General features: G+C 41.8%; 1 protein-coding gene across 2 annotated transcripts in view; it reads left to right on the top strand.

Annotated features, from left to right (window-relative positions):
- Positions 1–18,827, top strand: part of grik3 (glutamate ionotropic receptor kainate type subunit 3) — a 102,474-nt gene extending 83,647 nt beyond the window's left edge. For both annotated transcript variants that reach the window (XM_069655531.1, XM_069655532.1), the window contains 6 exons: positions 2,645–2,868; positions 6,810–6,928; positions 13,663–13,880; positions 17,103–17,328; positions 17,567–17,817; positions 18,542–18,827. In XM_069655531.1, coding sequence (XP_069511632.1) covers positions 2,645–2,868; positions 6,810–6,928; positions 13,663–13,880; positions 17,103–17,328; positions 17,567–17,817; positions 18,542–18,736 — 1,233 coding nt within the window. In that variant the 3' untranslated portion in view covers positions 18,737–18,827. The remainder of the gene's footprint in view (positions 1–2,644; positions 2,869–6,809; positions 6,929–13,662; positions 13,881–17,102; positions 17,329–17,566; positions 17,818–18,541) is intronic.
- The last annotated feature ends 257 nt before the right edge of the window (positions 18,828–19,084 follow it).

The raw sequence follows: 19,084 nt of genomic DNA on the forward strand, positions 1-19,084 counted from the left end.
TATAAAAAAACAATACATAAATGATGAAAGAAACAGCTTAGTAATGAAGCTAAACATGTTCAGAAATGGATGGGCGATGTAAGTTGTAAATTCTTGAATCCTCCGGCCGCCATCAGGTGAGGAGGTCCGGAGGGAGAACACAACTAAGCCCGCCATCTGCAAACCCAGATAACACTGAGCCATGTGGCACTCAGCAGGGCACTATCAGGTTATCTCGCTTGTGCCCAGTTTGTGTGCCGAAGCAGTGAGCAGAACAAGGACATGCGGCATGTATATTAGCCCACCGTAGGGATGTCTGGAATCACATGCTGGTTGATCTTCCGGCTGAGTGGCAGGTTGGTTCAAAGCTGCAGTTGGCAGCCGAGAACAGAGGGAGCGGTATGTGATGTACAAATCTGAATAGTTTAAGAGAGACAGCAGATGCACGGCAGGATGCACCGGTTTTCCCGTCTTTCCGTCTCTTCAGAGGCCACTGTGTGTTTAGCCACCGTGGGGGTGACTACAGGAGAGCGTAATCTGCAGTGTCGCGCTCAATGTGGGAATGTTTTCTCTAACCTTTGTTTACTGCTATTATCACAGGAAGCTGGGGGAAGAGCTGTCCTAGCCACAGGGAAAGTTAAATTCATGTTAAGAATAGCCTTAGGGTCTAGAAACGGAACACTTATTGTTAAAAATGCTCAACTCAGCTCAATCCCTTTTTTATTTATGTTATTGTGCGTTTCTGAAAGCAGCAGACTCAATTCCGATACACTTAGGTCTTACGCCTTTGCACAAAGTTCCAAAACAAACACGAGATCTCATTTACTCTGTGAAAATGCTGCACCATGAACCGCTGTAGGAACAAGCCCTGTTCCTCTCTCACCGCTCAGTATGTAGGAAGAAAAGAAAGCCTCCCTTTGTGCGTTGTGTCGTTTCTTGGAGGAAAGAGGTATCCAAGCGTGAACCAAGCAGCTGGTTTCATTAACCTCCTGTCCAGCCGTGGTGCAGAGGAGTTGTGGGGGCCGCCAGAGTAAATGGTAACCCTCTGAATATATGCAGTCATACGCATATAATAGGTGACTAAGAGTTATACATCATCGTAGTGACAACAAAAATGGCTTCATATCGTAGATGAAACTTGAACTGATACTTTGAAAATAGGCTGTTTCTCCTTTTTCCAAACGGCATCATGAACGCGACGGTCACATATTTAACCTTCACATTATTAAATATTTATTCATGATTGACGTTTTACATCAGTGGCTTTGCAATTTTACGTTAAATTGAAATGTTATATGGAACCTTTGTAACCTCCTAATACATAATGTATTACACAATATGAAAGGTATGACATGGCCAAGAGTCTACAGCAGCTCTGTGAGACAGTGCTTTTGGGTAAGTGCTAACTACAGCATGCAAACACCCTGTAAACATCTCCATGTGGTGTTCTTCATGTGCTACAAGACATATCAGGGACAACATCAGCAGTCATCTCCATGGCTGGGCCTGTCTGCTTTTAAACTGCAGTGTACCAAGGACAGGCTGAACAACACGTTTTCAGATTGGCAGGTTTGAGACGTCACAAACCTGAGGAGCCAATCCCGTTAATGGACGGGGTGACGCTATGCATATCATTATGTGTAACCTATGGCAACCACTTCAGTGATGTGCGAGCCAGCTGTAACCATCATCGTGATTTTTGCGAACAAACTACTGACTACTCACGTTAACGTTACGACTGCTAATTACAACATTTCAAGCTAGCTAAGTTTCGACAAGTTGCCACTAAACGATGGCAGAGACGTGTTTTGTTTTTGGCTGCAATTTATGAAAGGAGAATAGTGGGCGGGGACTCTCAGGTTCAGGAATTTTTAATGAGGGAGAAGAAGGAGATCCCTCGGGAGGATTTTTATAAGGCAATTTAACGTATTTTGCAGAAAAAACACATCAGACAATTTATTATTTCAAGCAGAGTATTTTATATGTGTCTTAAAACATGACTGGAGCTGGTCTTTAAAATGAAATACGGAAGGCTGTCCTTGCTTAACATCAATTCTCCATGATTTGAGCATCTTCACCATGAAATTGCCAATTAAAGGCTAAATAACAGATGAAGGGCCTTGATTTTTTTCCACTTTTGAATTCTTAAATAGCTAACATATTGATTTTAAGAACATTTTTCGTGTCTACAATCTATGCCTTCTTACAATAGGGTGTAAGGGTGCTTGCTTACTAGCACTAAATAAAAGAAAGTTGACATGAACGCATTTCATTTCACAGTTTTTTGTTATTATAAAACACATTACTGAACTTATTAAAAGTTTAATCCAAAAGGCCACCGGACTTGGTTGGAGTTCTTGAATCTTCTTGACTTCTAAACTGACTGGTGGACAAAGGACCTAGAAATATAAGCCTACTGGACATATTTAAAATTCTGATGTGTGGGTGGAGTAGATTAAAAGTTAAGACCTCACCAAAGTCAATAACATCAATCTAAAGGAAGGCAGTGAAGCATGCATCAAACTTCCGTTTTCTGTCTGGACCGAAAGTGGTGAACCAACAAACAAATTAACAGGCGTAGCAGGATGTGGGCTAAAAAACATATATAATTGCCAATAAGAATTGAGAAAATGATTAATTCCCCGTCTTTTGTTTTCCCCTACAGAGAGCCGACCTGGCAGTGGCTCCTCTTACCATCACCTACATGCGTGAAAAGGTCGTCGACTTCTCCAAGCCCTTCATGAGCATGGGCATCAGCATCATCTATCGCAAACCCAACACCACCAACAGCGGCTTCTTCTCCTTCCTGAACCCCATGACTCCCGACATCTGGGTCTACATCCTCCTGGCCTACCTGGGTGTTAGCTGTGTCCTGTTTGTCATTGCCAGGTAAGCTCACCACATCCAGACTATTCACCTATCAGTCCTTCATACATTTCTCCATGTGGTCCGTCTATAGACATAGTAATTTACTCTGTTATCATTGCGGGCTGAGTGCAGCGGCCAGTTTCTCACACTGTGTTAGCTGCTGGGTAGTGATCATGGCAGTTATGTCTGCATGGGCTCTTAACAGCCAGCAGTGGGAGGAGGAGGAGCAGAAAAAACCTTTCAGTGGGGTTGAAAAGTCCCATTCAGTGTGCAATTTCTTGTTTCCTGTGTGAGGTCTTTGGAATTGCCAATGCAGCTTTAAATGAGGCACCTTTACACTATCATTGAGAGAGAATAAAGACTTGGTGACGCAGAAAATTATAACTTCTCGATCATATTAAGCAGTCCAAAAAGAAAAAGGTACACACACCTGAAAAGCGATTGCACCAGAGGAGACTATTTATAGGTAATCATTAGCATTTGCATAAAAAACATGAAATTCTTAGCATGAAATGATGATGGATGGAGATTATCTGATTGATTGGCTGAAAAGTATCTCACTTTTTTTGGCCTTGCATATGATGAATATCCTGTTAGCACCATTGTCAGCGTTTCCTGCTGCTTCTCATGCAAAGTGGTGCTCGAGGAAGTTCTAGAAAAGCGGGCACTGAAAGCAGTTCTGGGGCTCGAGAGCAAACAGCTGCACTCCTCTATGCTCATGCGTTTAAGTGAGACCAAACAAACTCTGGAGTGGCTTCACATAAGCACAAAATCATCTTAAATTGTTGCATCAGTTTTTTTTTTTAAGGGTTTTTTTTTTTTTTTTTGGAGGCCAGCCTAGATAGCTGAAAAAGCTGCAGCCCTTAAAGTGCATCATGTGAGCATAAAACAGACAGCGGTGGACAATAAGTGGGCTACTTCAGCACAAGTAGGTAATTTTAAATGTTGGACAGAGTTGTCAAGGCATTACCAACAATATTATCCTGAAAGTACTTTGGCTTTCAAAAGCTCTGCTGCACCATTATAATTATGTTTCAAGGTACCTTATATTTATTCTTCCAAAGGGACAATTTAGACTGAAGCTGCAGATAAACAACATGTAATATACACAGTAATGTTGGCTCCCTTATCTTCACATATCAGCCTTTACATTTAGACTAAGAGAAGAGATACTACAGTTTGTCTCTGTCATATAATCCATAACTCTAAAACTGGTGATATGAATATGAAAAAATAAGCTGCTGAATACAGATTATTTGAAGATTTCTGTCGTGTTTTGCAGTGAATAGCTGTGGAGGGTTCTGCATGTGTATGCTTAGCATCACGTAGAAACACCAGGAGCTGGTTCCAGCCTGTACAGGCAACTGAGGATGGATTGAGAATATGGATTTCCATTTTTCTGCAATAAAGCGTGACCTAATTCATATGGTTTTTTGTTCAAATTCTCTGACATTATCAGTTAAGCTCTTGAGTTTACAAGAAAACCTTTTGTCCCAACACCCCCCTGGAAGATTAGGTCGCAGAAGGCGTACATTGAAAATAGTCCCCCCTACTGTTAAATGGCTGATTCCAGCCCCGGTAGCTTGTTCACTCTGCAGACAGCTGTTGTTTAGTATAGGGTTGTTCAGCATGCAGTCTGAAGAAAGCATATGGCTCTGTCTGCCGGGACAACCTTTTTTAAAATTAGCAGGGGTGTTGAACCAGCAATGTTACATTGTCTGTGTAGAAATTGCACTGAAAACTGCGGATTAAGATTCCGCTATTTTCCTCATTTGTGGCCCGTTGAAGTCGAGCACATGTGTAGTTTAAATGTGCAGAAAGCCTCTCATATTTTTCTTCCCTGTCACAAATTATCTGACCATGGCTTTCAAGTGAACATTAAAGGCTGAAAATATTCATTTAAGTGGTAGGCCCGTACCCCATTTGTACAACAGGCAAAGGCTTTTCTCAAGTCTGCAAATGTTATTAAGGCCACATGAGTTGGGAATATTAACGGAAACACTTTAATATTAAAACATTAGCGAGTATATTTTACAGCTGCAATTTTAATGCACAAGAATCAAGAAAAAGGGGAAGCCAGCGCGGGGCAAAAACACCCTCCTGTTGTTGATCAGTGAAGATGATTGCTTAAGTAAGAGGAGAAGTACTTGAACGATGGCTGGAAACGACTCCATTACAGAGCTGCTTCATGATTAACCATCAGTCCCGTCCAAGTGTCTGATTAAAATAGACTGCTGACATATTAGAAAATATTTCTGCAGCATGTAATTACATTGAAGTGTATCTATCTCTTACACATTCCAGCCAATTGAATCTTTATAGATTACTCTCACTATGGTCCTTCAGAGCTGAGGATGTGCACTCGAGGGTTCCCCATTGTGGGCTCCGGCGTTGTGGCCCTTTAAGTCACTTATCTGGTATTAGCTTTTTTGTATTATTAGTTCTTTCCGCTATATCTCATCAAAGTCACAGATATGCCGCATTTCAAGGAGATACTATCTGCAGCCTAACAGATCCAATTCTACTTAGCAGAACTCCCAGAAAAATATATTTCAGAGGGGAAAGTAGTGACATTTAGCACGTTTTATCTCAGCATCTGCCTCAGAGAATAACTTGAGCAATAACGGTGTGCAGCATTTTTAGCAGGTGTCAAACTAAATGGCAGCGATACAGAGGGATGCATGCTTTATGGTTTCATGTGGCTTTAAGGAGTCTCCAGGCCTCACATTCTCAAACATGACATTTTATTCCCTCTGAAAGGTTTTATTTTGGGGCCTAGTCGGTCACCTTAAAGTACGAAGCCTAGAAGGAACAGTTAAGGGGATTTTTTTTAAGGTACGGCTTAAAGGGCCAGTTCGCCGATTTTCAACCTCAGTCCGATCATGCTATTATGGGGAGCTAATGCCATTATGGTAGGAAAAAAATGCAGTTTCGCTCTGTGCCTTTGGAGGACGCTATTCGCTTCTCCAATGGGCCCTGGAAAACCTCTGCAAGCGGAGGCCAGGGAGCTCGCTAAACTACACTTCCTCAATCTAGGACGCCCGCCTCCGATGTCATGTCTCGTTCAAAATTGTCAGGTTTGAAATGTAGACTGCAGACCTGAAGTTTTTTTAGACGATCCACCAGTATATTCTCGTCGTATTGTGGATTCTGTGCCGCTCTGAGCTGTTGCCTGCAGTGAAGCGGTAGTATTTCACTCCAGCGTCTCTCCCTGGGCCGTTCCTTTCAGAGGGAGGGGTGCAATGCACGCTGGGTGTTGTAGGAATGTAGAATGGGCAAACCACGAGCTGTTCGTACGACTTTCTCCACAGCTATGGCGCAAATTTCAAATATTATTGCTTCTATCGATTACAGAGAACACCAGCTTTGACCGACAGTGGCTTTTTCCAGGGGCGGATTGCTCCTTTAACCACGACCAGTTGATTTTAAAAGATTCATTGACATTTCATAGTAGATTCACAAAGGATCAACGGAATACACCAAGTTTAAATGTTGCATTCACAGCGATCAGCCAACCAAAAAGCTGAGCTTAACAGTTATTTCACCGTCGTTGGTGTTACAGCCTTCAGCTGTAAGGTTGTGTTTTGTTTCTACTCCTCTCATCGACCTATTTCATCACAAAAGTTACATTTTGTCAAGGTTGTGTGAAGAGCTTATTCTGCTGCCTGCAAGTGGCCAAAAAACATCAGTCAGTGCTGCTTTAACGACTGCATGAAGAGCTGCTGCTCTGTTTCTCTAATCAATAGTTTTGTTACTCCAAACCAAAGGCAGAACTGTAAAAAAAGAAAGAAAGCTGTAACTCAGAATAGCTCTCAAGCTTTTATGTTCCAGTTTTGGATATTCTTCTCGAGGAGGGAATGGTGCTCAGGGAGGATAAAGATGATACTATTCGTGCATTTTCTCAGATCTCACAGCGGATCAGGTCTCAAAAACAGCTTCCTCACTTCCTGTCTTGTTCCCAGGTTCAGCCCTTACGAATGGTACGACGCCCATCCGTGTAACCCCGGATCAGACGTAGTGGAGAACAACTTCACCCTTCTCAACAGCTTCTGGTTTGGAGTCGGCTCCTTAATGCAACAAGGTAAAGCACTCTACTCTTCTCTGTCAAAAACAATACCATCACACCACCACCCCTTTTCCGGTGCTCTGCTAGTTCCCCACTTTCTGCCTCTTTAACTGACAAGCTCCATGATTTCCATTCTGTGACTGTTTCATAAGACATTTACCTGTCAAGAACAACCGCGCGGCTCAGTCTTACATGACAAAGGAAGAATGTTGTCACCTACCTGCTTTTTAAAAAGGGAAGAGTAGGTGCCAGGCACTTGTCAGAGATTGTCAGCTAAGGATGGAAAACATTGCTGCATTTATTCCCCCATAATGCAGTCGCTGGCCCCGCTGAAGAGCCCTCTGAGTGTTGGGACGTAAAGGGTACGTCTAGGAACATGTCTGACAAATACCAGCTGTCAGCCATGCTCGAAGTGGCTTGTGTGATGTTTTCAGCACTGTAAAGCTCAGCAGTAAGAATGACCCGCAGTAGAGAATCCATACGTTTTCCAATAAATGTCCGCGTTTGATCTTGTTGTATGCTAGCAGCATTTTCCTCCTACAGCCCAAAAACCCAAAATGTATCACTAATCCCTCAGCTGCCGTTTAATTCTACCTTCTGCCTGAAAAACCAAAGGGGATACAAATCAGTTTCCACTTGCTAGGTGTCCCTTAAATGTAAGTAAGCAAATGAAGGCCCTGAGATAACATAATGAAGTCAACTGTGGAGGAAAAAAGACCCAAGTAATAAAATGTTTAACCTCAATGTAACAAGACAAATCAAGGAGGCTTAGTGGGACTCGGCAGTGGATCTTTTGCCCGTAAGGATAGCAAACACATTCAGCAATTCATTAGGCACAGAGGCTCGGCAGCACTCTTGTGAAACTGCATAGCAGCTCTGCCAATTTGCGGGTGCAGGCAGAGGGCTGCGAGTGTAGCACCAGCGAGCCGGGAGGGAGAGGGGAGAGGGAATGAAAACAAAATGAGCTAGTTAGTAGCCCATATTATTGAACTAAACAGGGGGAGAATTCCCCATTATAATTCGTACTGTGCCTCAGTGGTGTCAGTCATTGCCTGAGCTGCAGAGCTTCTTATATTTACAATAGTGAATTGAAGCTGCTGCTGCTAATCAGGTTTTTATTCACTGTACTGAAAAGATCCACATTAGTAAGTGACGTAAAAATGACGTGTGCACGTTTTGTGCTGCAACATGATGAAAAATATCTTGAAAATGATCTCCAATGTTCTATTTGTCTGGGTTTTAAATCGACACAGACCGTCTCTGGCTTCCCGTTCGTGCTACAGTACCTTGTAGCACATGCTGCACGGCGGTATCTGCAGCGAGGTATATTTTGTCTCTGTCACATAAACAGACATCCCCTGCTTGTCTGCCAAACACAGTGACAGCAGCTGAGACGGAAGCCATTTCCTTGACGTGTTTAAAATGCAAATGGACGTGTTTGAGGAGATCCAAAAAAAAAAAAAAAAAACTCTACCAGCTTGTCTGTGGGAGGGAGGTGTCACAGACAACACAAAGAACACAAAATGTGAGGAGGTGCAAAGGCAAACACGTCGAGTACTTCAAATGCTTTCCTGGGGGTCTCAGTAGGCTTTCGCTCACAACAAACATATGTCGCATCATTTCCCCTAAATTAGTTCCCCAGTAAAAAAAATTATCTTTGAAAATATGTTTGATTTATGACTTCACTTGTTCCCAGTTCTTCCATTATCGCTGACATGTTTTTGCTTGATTTTATAAATAAAGTTTTACTCTTAATATTACCAGATGTGGTATTCTCAGGGTAGCAGTTGCTCAGTCTGTAGGGAATTTGCATTGCAAGGGTGCCGGTTCAAGTCAAGCATGGATCACAGAATCAAATGTGGGCTGGTAGATCTAAAGCAGTGGCTTGGGGTGGCCTGGGCCCCCGATGAAATCAGATTGGCCACTCCTGCTGCCACCCTTAAATCCTAAACTATGATTGGCTATTTGTCTTGTCGGAGGCGGGACTTATGTTAAAATTTGGGCTGTATTGCAACAGACTGATAGTAGCTTTCTTTGCATTTTAAATTAGCACATTTCTTTTTGTTCGTACTTTAAATTCTTACTCTTGACAAACAACTTATTTTTGAGTCCTTAAAGAATTAAAGCTCCTGTGAGGAGTTTTTCGATGGTTACGAAACAGACTGAAATTAATTCTGATTACTCTATATGACCTACAAAAGCAAACTAGACCATCAGCGACAAGATTAATTATTCTATATAGTTATTTTGAATGCCTGAAACTGCTGGTGGGGGGTAGGTGTCAGACGAAGTGATTAACTGCATGCTGCCTTTGTTTACATTTTCCAGGACAAACGTTTAGAGTGAGTGATACATATGACTGTTACTTAAGCGTGTACAGGACAAAATCAGCAAAGAGATAAGAGGTTTGGCTTTGTCCACAGGGGGCGCCAAAATCAACACAAACCAAAGGTTCCTAAGCTTTAAGCTTAGAAAATGTACATGTTGCCACTCTGTTGTGTTACTTTTTAAAGTTAAAAAATATACACAGGAATATAACATCTTTTAGATACTTTAATGTTAGTAGTCAAGGTAGATATAATTAGCGGAGATAGAAAGGGTAAATAAATGCCACCCCTGCATAAGTCAGTGCCCCTGTTGGGCCACCCAAGTCAAAAAAAAGTCTTGATCTGCCCCTGCTAACTGCCTGGAGCATCATGTTGCAGCCCCATCAATTTGACAACGTTCCAGCGAAAGCATGGACATAGGTCCCGGTCTGTATTTATGTGTCATAATATTAACAATAGAGTCTAAAAATTGGAGGGACATTATTTGGGTCTTTATAGAAGAATGAATCTTTGGTGACAGATTTTCTCTGCGGTTAAGGAACTGGAGTTGTGGCTTTTTCCCCTCTTGAGATGTAGATCAAGATTTACTTGCAATGGAATAAACATTTCCTTTCACAAGTGTCACTGTTTAAAAGCAATTAAAAAACAGTAAAGCCTCAAGCTCTAAAAGGGAGTTTTTCTGCGATGACTCCACAGGGAGAATGCTAAGTGCAGGTAATCGTCCTCATGGGAAAGACTACTTCTCTCATGTTAAGGTGAGACATTGCTAGTGGGAAGAAACACTCCGGAAAACCGGGGCATTATGTTTAGCACGATGCATTACTGAATCCACCGAGAACGGTGTTTTTCTACCCAGAATGACATTTCAAAAAGCATCATTAGATAAAAAACATTCCGTTCATTTATTCAAAGGAGGATTTCAGTTTCAGAGTGACTGTTATAAATCTCCTCTTCAGAAATGTTTGCCAGGGTTTTAGTAGTGGCTACAGACATAGTGTATCTAATCTATCTATCATACTTTATTTATTATAAATAGTATTCAGAGATGAGATGACCTCACGCAAAAGAAAATAACAGACTATTTGAATTGTTTTAACCTCAATCAACAGTTGGCCTAACACACTGTCAGTTTCCCAGAGTGCTGAATATTAATGCATGCAGAGAAATTGTTGAATCAGAAGAAATGGAACGCTTTAAAACTCCATGTTCTCCTTGATATATAAATTATAAGAGTGGATGAAAAAGCAAATCTAAATGTAGTTAAAAATGCAACAGCACAGATTTTCTCAGACCTCTACTAAGAGAATCTTAAAATTACAAAATTCAAGACTACGTTGTGTTAATATTCAGAAACAAGCTTTCGAAAGCTTTTGAAGCTCGCAAGTGGACCTAGAGTTTCGTTTTTGTCAAAGCACTTATGAATCACCTCCTGAAAATTTCATGTAATTAATTATGACATATAACTGTCACCAATATTTTAACATGGTTAATTTACCCTTAAATGTGCTCCTAAATCTCCTTTTATAAACACAGCAGTGGTATCTATGCAACACAAATACCTCCACTGATTAGCCTACCTACAGAGTCAGTTAAAGGTTAGCATTAGCTTCCCATCCTATGACTAAGCTAAAATAACCAAAGGTTATATTCAAAATACCATTTCCATTTTTTCTCCAGTGTAACCTGACAAAGAAGAAGAAATGGGCTGTTTGTTACTGCAGGATAAGGTTTATAACATATTGGGGATGGGTTGTGGTGAGCTAATGTTAGCTAAGAGGCATTAGCTTATGTAAACTAGCAAACATGAACTACTTTGTATCTTGTTTTCCATGTACAGGAAGTAGAATTTTCTAAGCAGTTTAACTTAAACAAAATTGCACTTCTTGGACTTTGATTGAGGTTTTCTGCCGCGTCATAGTCAGAGTCCATTGACAATTTCTTTTCAATTCACCATCGTTTAAACACCGCCGTATCCCGTACTGCGTTCCGTTTAATGTCGTCTTCAGTTTTGTAGATCTCTCTGTCGTAGCCTTCAGTTTTTGCATCGTTTAACCTTTATTGCTCTCCCCATTGTTTTGTCTCTTTTTTCCCTCTTTAAACAGACCAACGTCAAATTTACCAGACTTATTGCGGCGGATTGATATGATAACAGTTAGTCCTCTGGATTGTGTGATTAGAGCCGCATCCCTAGCAATGGTCCGTTCTTCATAACAACGGTCCGTTATCAAGAAATAACAGACCCCAGAATGCCATAATTACAACCAAGTATTTAACACAGCCGTTTAATAAAGCATTAAACAAATTATAATGTCTCTTTCTCCACGTCACAAATCCCACAATTTTATCAGCAATTCAGTGTTTCATAAGTGTATGCACAGTCTCAGGCAGCTATTTAAGGCATCCATGTGACTGAGCTGTGCAGCAGTCAGTCACTGAGACAAATGTGACGTTTTGGTTACTGAAATAGAATCAGTATCGTCCTCCCTGAAAGGCCATTTATATTTCCTGGTTTACAAGATATGAGTCCTTCCTCAAGGAAATGTATGGCATATTGACACCGTTTTATTTCCCTGGCACCAAATGACTGATCTGCTTTTTGGATTTATTAGAGTGTTCTGATGCAGCGCCATATACTGTTCCCTGCTGACAACAGCACTTTATAGTGTGGAATTCAATTGAGTTACCCGTTGCTTCACATCATTCTTTGTACAACCAGAGAATGCATCAGGATCTTCCCTCTCTGAAGTCACAGTGAATTAAGGGATGCTACTGTCTTCCCGTGTTTGTAACCACGTAGAGTCTTTGTCAAACCACAAAGGACAAATCCAATCAAATTTGGTAGAGGAGGTTAAAGAGCTGACCACTCTGCTCCCCTTCTGTGGGCTTGTTACTCTTTAGAATTGCCCTCATAAATCTTCTCAGTAAAGTAACAGAGTGCACAAAGCACAAGGGTATTTTAAAGGTTGTCAGAGATGAGATATAAAGTTACTTTAACACCAGTCACAGAGCCATTGTAAACATAGTATTACACGGCAGAGGAGCACTCAAAGTCAAGGCTGATGCAGAGGTGTGCTGTCAGTCTGGAGAGCTACTATGTCTTGAGTTTTTCCTATTTCCTTTTTATTCAGACACTTCTTATTAATTTGCAAAATACATTGTTGTGTTTATCCGGTGTATCTGATCTGAACTGTTCAATCAAATCTGTGTGAATTACATTTGATAAGTCAGAGAAAGGACCTTCACTGACTCAGCATTACTTGATAAAAAGAGCCACTACAATGTGATGTGTTTATTTATATCTCTTCAATTTCAACCAATATCTAACATCCTGCATTAGTAGACTGTTAAAACCAAACTGAAATGAGACTGTCTGGTCTACCCTTGCGTCACCAAATGTTGCTCCTGTCGCCTAGCAACAGGTAGCTAGCGGGCCAACTAGCTAGCATAACAAACATCGAGTAAGTTAACCTATTATTTGAAAGATAATTTGTTTCAAGGGCCCTTTAGTTTTCTAAAATGTGTGTAACACTAGCTATTCGATTGAGTTGAAACCAAAAACGTTTACATTTTAAAGTGCATTCCTTGGCCGCGTAAAAGTCCACCATTTCGTTTAAATTGGCAGGAAATGCATCTCGGGATACGTTGGGCCGCGAAGGATGCACCCGATGCATCCTTCGCGGCCGGGGAAATGAAGGACGCATTTGTCAGCCGCATCTGAAGGAGCTTTCGAATTGAGACAGCCTTCGACGCATTTCTTCGACGCAATCGGCCTTCAAATACGTCCTTCAAATACGTCCTTCAAACGCTACAGCCCCTGAATTGGGAGGGGTGGGGTGTAGGTGTGGTTACAGAGATGAACAGCTAATTGCAGAGTATGAATCAGGCTCTTTGAGAGAATGTTTGTATTGTAGAGTAAAGCTGTTTTCATATAATAGTAATAACAGTTAATGCCTCAAATACTGGACTACATCACACAGTGCTAAAAATATTGCAATTATTGGACGGATACTTTGTTTTTAGTTGAAAGCTTTTAATACATGTTATTCAAATTTGAAAGAGTCCTTGAGTTTGATAGAGTACTCAGTGAAAGTTATTGGAGTCTGCTCCAAAGGTTTACGATATACTAAACAAAGTCTTTTATCCCTAATACAGAAGACTAAGGAACATAGAGTTTGTGGTTTTATCTCACTCTTCTGAATTCTCAGCTTTGAGATTGGCTAAACTCCCAAACTGGCTTCATTTCCTGTTTCCTCACTGACGGTACCTTGATCAACACCCAGTGGCCCTGCCAAAAAACATTTGCAGGCTAATTAACAAAAAAATGCATGTGATCATGTTTCTACATTTGTTTCATTCAGCGACAGAGTTGGCAGGTACACTTCTATCTGGTTAATTACCTCTCCCATGTTGTGTTGCTCACAGGCTCAGAACTGATGCCCAAAGCCCTGTCGACCAGGATCATCGGCGGGATCTGGTGGTTCTTCACGCTCATCATCATATCGTCCTATACGGCTAATCTGGCAGCTTTTCTCACTGTGGAGAGGATGGACTCACCCGTGGACTCAGCCGATGACATCGCCAAGCAGACAAAGATAGAGTATGGTGTGGTCAAGGATGGCGCTACCATGACTTTCTTCAAGGTAGTATTCACACAACAAAAACCTTTTATGCTGTTTTACCAATGAAGAAATTTAAAAAATATGTACTTATTTATGACTGATAGTGCTGCGCAGATATAAAATAAAATGTAAAACACACTGAAATTGATCTCACCATGTTTTAACAATGTTATACTGGAGCGGAAGCATGCAGATTACACAGAGCTACAGTAATAATAATGTTGTAAACGGTATTAAGATGTTGAGTTCTTTCATTGACTTTTCAAAAACTTTATTTTTCTAAGTAGTAGGTAGAAACTGTATATATATGGTATATATATATATATAAATATATAATTTTTAGTTCACTCAGATCTTAATTCCCTCAGCTAAGGCAAATTCTTCAGCTTCTCCACTTCTTTACACTGTTTGATGTGTTCCTCCATAATGATTTTTTTATTCCGAAGTTTCAGCGTGTGCCTGCAGGCTCTTTGACTTTATTTCATTATTTTCAGCTTCGCTTTAGATGCTGCTGCTGCTGCTGTGGTGCTGAATAACACATGTAATAGAGTTACAGTTTCTCCGAGTAGGAAAATGAAAACACTGCAAATTCTATTGAAGACAGTCCATAAGTTTATGACATTCAATAGTGGGGAGAGAAATTGATTCTTCTAGGGCGTTTGTCTGGCCTAGTTTTTATGCCCCCCAAAATTTGTAGTAGAGCTCATAAATAGTGTACGCCTCATTGTTGAATCTGCTGAATGCCGTGTCTGCTCAATTCCCCTTTGATTATGTAATTGGGTTCAGGAGTTTTGCTGATATCATGTACATTTAAAACAATAGGGAGGTCTGCTAATTAAAAAAAAAAGTATTAAGTTACAAATGTACTTTTTGAATTGCATCCTGTGAATATAAAATGTCTTGTAATGTTAATAAGCACGCCTGGATCCGACTCAACTCGGTGACATTTTGAAAAGAAATCAACCTCCACTTCCGATGAATAGCTATGTAAATGAAAGTGATTCTACATCATACTGTGTACTTTGATAAATCGTGGCCGTGCTTGTAGCGCCATAAATAGAAGCAGACACAGGTGTTTAATTACCTCATCAGAGTTGCAAGGCTCAAGTGCCCTCTGCTCCCTCTTGCTCTTACAGAAAGGCCTAATGATGTCGACTCAATGAGGCAGAGAAGCATGATAAATACAGAGGAGACCGGGGAGTAGATAAAGGCTTTGCAGATGTATGGAGCCGGATGGATTTGATCCTAGATTTTATGTTGCGGTGGCATACTTAACTGTCTGTGCTTTTGCTCTCCAATCAAATGGGATACAAGTTTTAGACTTGAAAAAGTCCTCTCAACTTGACAAGTCAATAGTACTGTAGTTGTCCCCATATACAAACCTGACATATATAACTCTAAATATGCATCCTGACACCAAAAGACGACAGCCCCTTTCCCACTGGTCAAAAACCTGCTAACACTTGGCGGTGAAAAGTTACAATCAGCATTCAGAGACAGGGCAAATGACTCTGCAGTAGACCCAGGTAATTATCGCCCTTGTTGACGCGCTAATCTCCGCCCCCTTTCCGGCGAGATGCTATGCTCCGTCTGTAACTTCTGCAACTCATTGTCATCTCAGTTACATATTCCCCCCGTCTGCGTCGCGGCAGCGCTCGAACATTGTTCCAAATTTGTCGGACACACTGAAATGAGTAAGAGATACAATAAAGACCTAACCACCGTAATGTCTCCGGCACGTTTCTGACATCAGACGGTGACGCAGCAGAAAAGAGACCGAAAGGAGTATACTCCACTGGCAATGGGAAAAGAGACAATCGGCATCTATAAGCGGGTCTTCTCGGGTCTAAATAACCTGCGTCAACGCGCTAATTTTGGTGGGAAAGGAGTATAATACACCCATCCATCCATTATTCAGGGTTGCGGGTAGCTGGAGCCTATCCCAGCTGTTATTGGGCAAGAGGCGGGGTACACCCTGGACTGTCAATCACAGGGCAATTCTAATACAGCTCAGTGCAAATTCTAGTAGATTGTTAATAAATCCCCCCAGCGAGGGCTGACCAGGTGCTCTGATAGCAAACATGAAGCCAGTATCTAACTACTGTATAAGTCACTGGCATCATGAATAACAAACACATTGCATCAGAAACATAGCCAGAGGTTTGTCGCCACTGTTGGTGAGGATGTTTTCATGCCAGCTGGAAACCGTCTTATGAGGGTCTGTTGTTTTGTTAAATTGCACGCTGTATGAAGGGCATTAAAGGGCGCAAGAACGCAAGCCAACTGTTAGCATAGAAAGTAGCTTGCACCTACTGATAAAAGGTTGAGGGAAATTACTGGATGTGCTTGTATGCCATTTTGCTCTCCTCGCAGAGATAGGGGATCTATAGGGAAGTAGTCTTTATGCAGAGACCTTTGTGTGTTACACGTTGCTGTAATGCAAATAAGCATCATCTGAACTGAGCTAGCATGTGATCCTTCCTGACCTCGCCTCCTCATCTGGGGAGAGAAAACTGCTAAATCTACTGACAAAGATGCCAACTTGGCAACACATGCAGCACTGTACATCCTAATTGGTACTTTTAGGTTTTAATATCACACTATCATATCTCATTTTTCTGCAACCAGGACTGTGCTTCTACTGTAGTTAGACATAATGGAGGGCTTCTTATAATAGCATCTTTGACAATTTGAAATGGCTTATAGTCTTTAGACAGTAATTATCTAGGATTAGACATGGCATAAATGTGACCTGATATAAAATTGCATGAAATACCACATAGCTTGATGCAGGACTAATGGAGAGGCATTCTATTATTGCTGCTTCAGTAGCACTTAAGAGAAGAGATGTGCGCAAAGCTTCAATTTACCGTCCTTTAATCCCATGACAATGGAGATCTGTAGGAGTAATCGCATAAATCTACGTGGTCACCGGCAAAAGGGTCGGTATTTTTAAATGCTGTAAATGGATAAATGTGCCAAATTTGACATTTTATATTCAAGTATCAATAGAATAAAAACTCCCAATAGGTGCCATTCATCAGGGTCACAAAGGGATCAGTAAGGTTAGCCGTATTTTTAGCTTCCACACATTCGCTTTAAATGTTTGAAATCAATTTTGCCCAAGCTGAACCTTTTTTACTGCTGAAAGCATTGTATATTTTCCAACTACTTTTTCTTTACCTGCAGCAGGAGACTGTTGAAAAACGGTTCAAAGGCACTAACTCTTTCCATTCCTCACAGAAATCCAAGGTGTCTACTTTTGAGAAGATGTGGGCCTTTATGAGCAGCAAACCGAGCACTTCTCTGGTGAAGTCTATTGAGGATGGGATCCAGAGGGTGCTGAAGTCTGACTATGCCCTCATTATGGAGTCGACAACGATCGATTACATCACAAGGAGGAACTGCAACCTGACGCAGGTGGGAGGGCTCATCGACAGCAAAGGCTACGGCGTCGGCACTCCCCTCGGTAAGCGCTGCAAATGACCAGAGAGCACATTCAATCTTCAAAGCAATAAAAAATTCAAGATACGTGTTGCCTTTTGAAGGATGAGGGGGAGGGATTGATTTTTAGACAGCGCATCAGCATAAGAAGTGTTTTTTAGCCACTAGTCAGACAGTATGCCACAACGTGTTTATGAACCTTATTATCGCGGCATCCAGCTGGCGTTCCTTCCAAAGTAAAACAGGCCTTATGTTGCTTCCAGGCTCCCCGTACAGGGACAAAATCACCATAGCAATCCTAAGCATCTTGGAGGATGGGCGCCTACACATGCTGAAGGAGAAGTGGTGGAGTGGGAGCAGCTGCTTGGATGAAGAGCGTCGCGAGACAGGCCCCATGGGTATCCAGAACCTGGGTGGTATATTCATTGTGCTGGCATCTGGCCTAGTGCTGTCTGTTTTTGTGGCAATTGCTGAATTCGTCTACAAGCTACGGAAGACTGCAGAACGTGAGCAGGTATATATCCCCATAAATCACATGCAAACATTCTGAATTTCACCACACTCTTTAACATTAATTTAATTACACTCCAGCAGATTTCAGTTTATTTTCCTTCTTCATTTTAGCAAAGAAGTTGCCTTTTTTTAATCATGATACTCATTCCACATAGCCTCCAAACCAAAGCTGCGCTCTATTCATGGCTTTCAGTTCAAACATGCTATAAAAGGATTTGCATGCCGTGGGCTAATCCCTAGGAGTACTTGGCCGTAACACCACAACATTTACTTATTTTAACAGGCATAATTGCAAATTGGAGCATAGAGAATTAATCCATTATTAGTCATTGGAGATGTCAGAATCGCATGAACTCTTCCTGCTGTAAATCACTAATTTGACTCATGCTTAGTGGGTAGTTGCATGCATGCTCAGGCACCATACTTGTTCACTCTTTCTGACACAGCAGCAATAATGAACCGTGTGCAGGCTCCATGTGGTGGTGGTGCGATTTGACATTGCTGACAGCCATGGATTCATGTGCACACACACACACACACGCACACGCACACACACACCAGCAGTAACACAGCATGAATGTTATGTTGGAATGCATTTTGTGCTCTTTAGACTGTCGACACTCTCCGCTGTCAGAACAATTTAAAGCTAAGGCATTTACCCCCCGTCCCTTTTCCCCCCTCTACTCCTTCTTGCTCCCCTCCCCGCTCCCTCCCTTTTCGCCCAGAGGTCTTTGTGCAGTGCCATGGTGGACGAGATCAGACTGTCGTTCACCTGCGAGAGGCGGGTGAAACACAAGGCTCAGCCTCAAGTCATGGTGAAGACGGATGCAGTGATCAACATGCACGCCTACAACGACCGACGACTCCCGGGAAAGGACAACATGAGCTGCAGCACTGGGATGACTCCCGTGTTCCCGTGACACTGTGCTCCCCCCAAGGCAAGAGCCTCCTGAGCAACATGGCGGGAGCGCTGCCAGAGACTAGAGACAATGGCATAGACGGGATCACCAGATTCACCATTAACCACAGTGACTTTGGGACACTTACAAAACATGGGCAACTTAAAATGGCAGCATCAGCCACACAGGTATGACAACATCCACTACCGTTCTGCAAACCACAAGATGTAAAAGAAAATAATCGGGGGAGGTTCTGGGATCCAGTATACTCAATTTATCAGTTTAAGTCTGATGTTTACGTGCGCAACACAAAAACACAAGAAAAAACACATCGTACACGGAATCCTCAATCAGAGAAAAGACTGGAAA

The sequence above is a fragment of the Semicossyphus pulcher genome, unplaced genomic scaffold (genome assembly GCF_022749685.1).
Source record: "Semicossyphus pulcher isolate SPU_LCO1_2020_fin unplaced genomic scaffold, fSemPul1.0.p SCAF_9, whole genome shotgun sequence".
Lineage (NCBI taxonomy): Eukaryota > Metazoa > Chordata > Actinopteri > Labriformes > Labridae > Semicossyphus > Semicossyphus pulcher.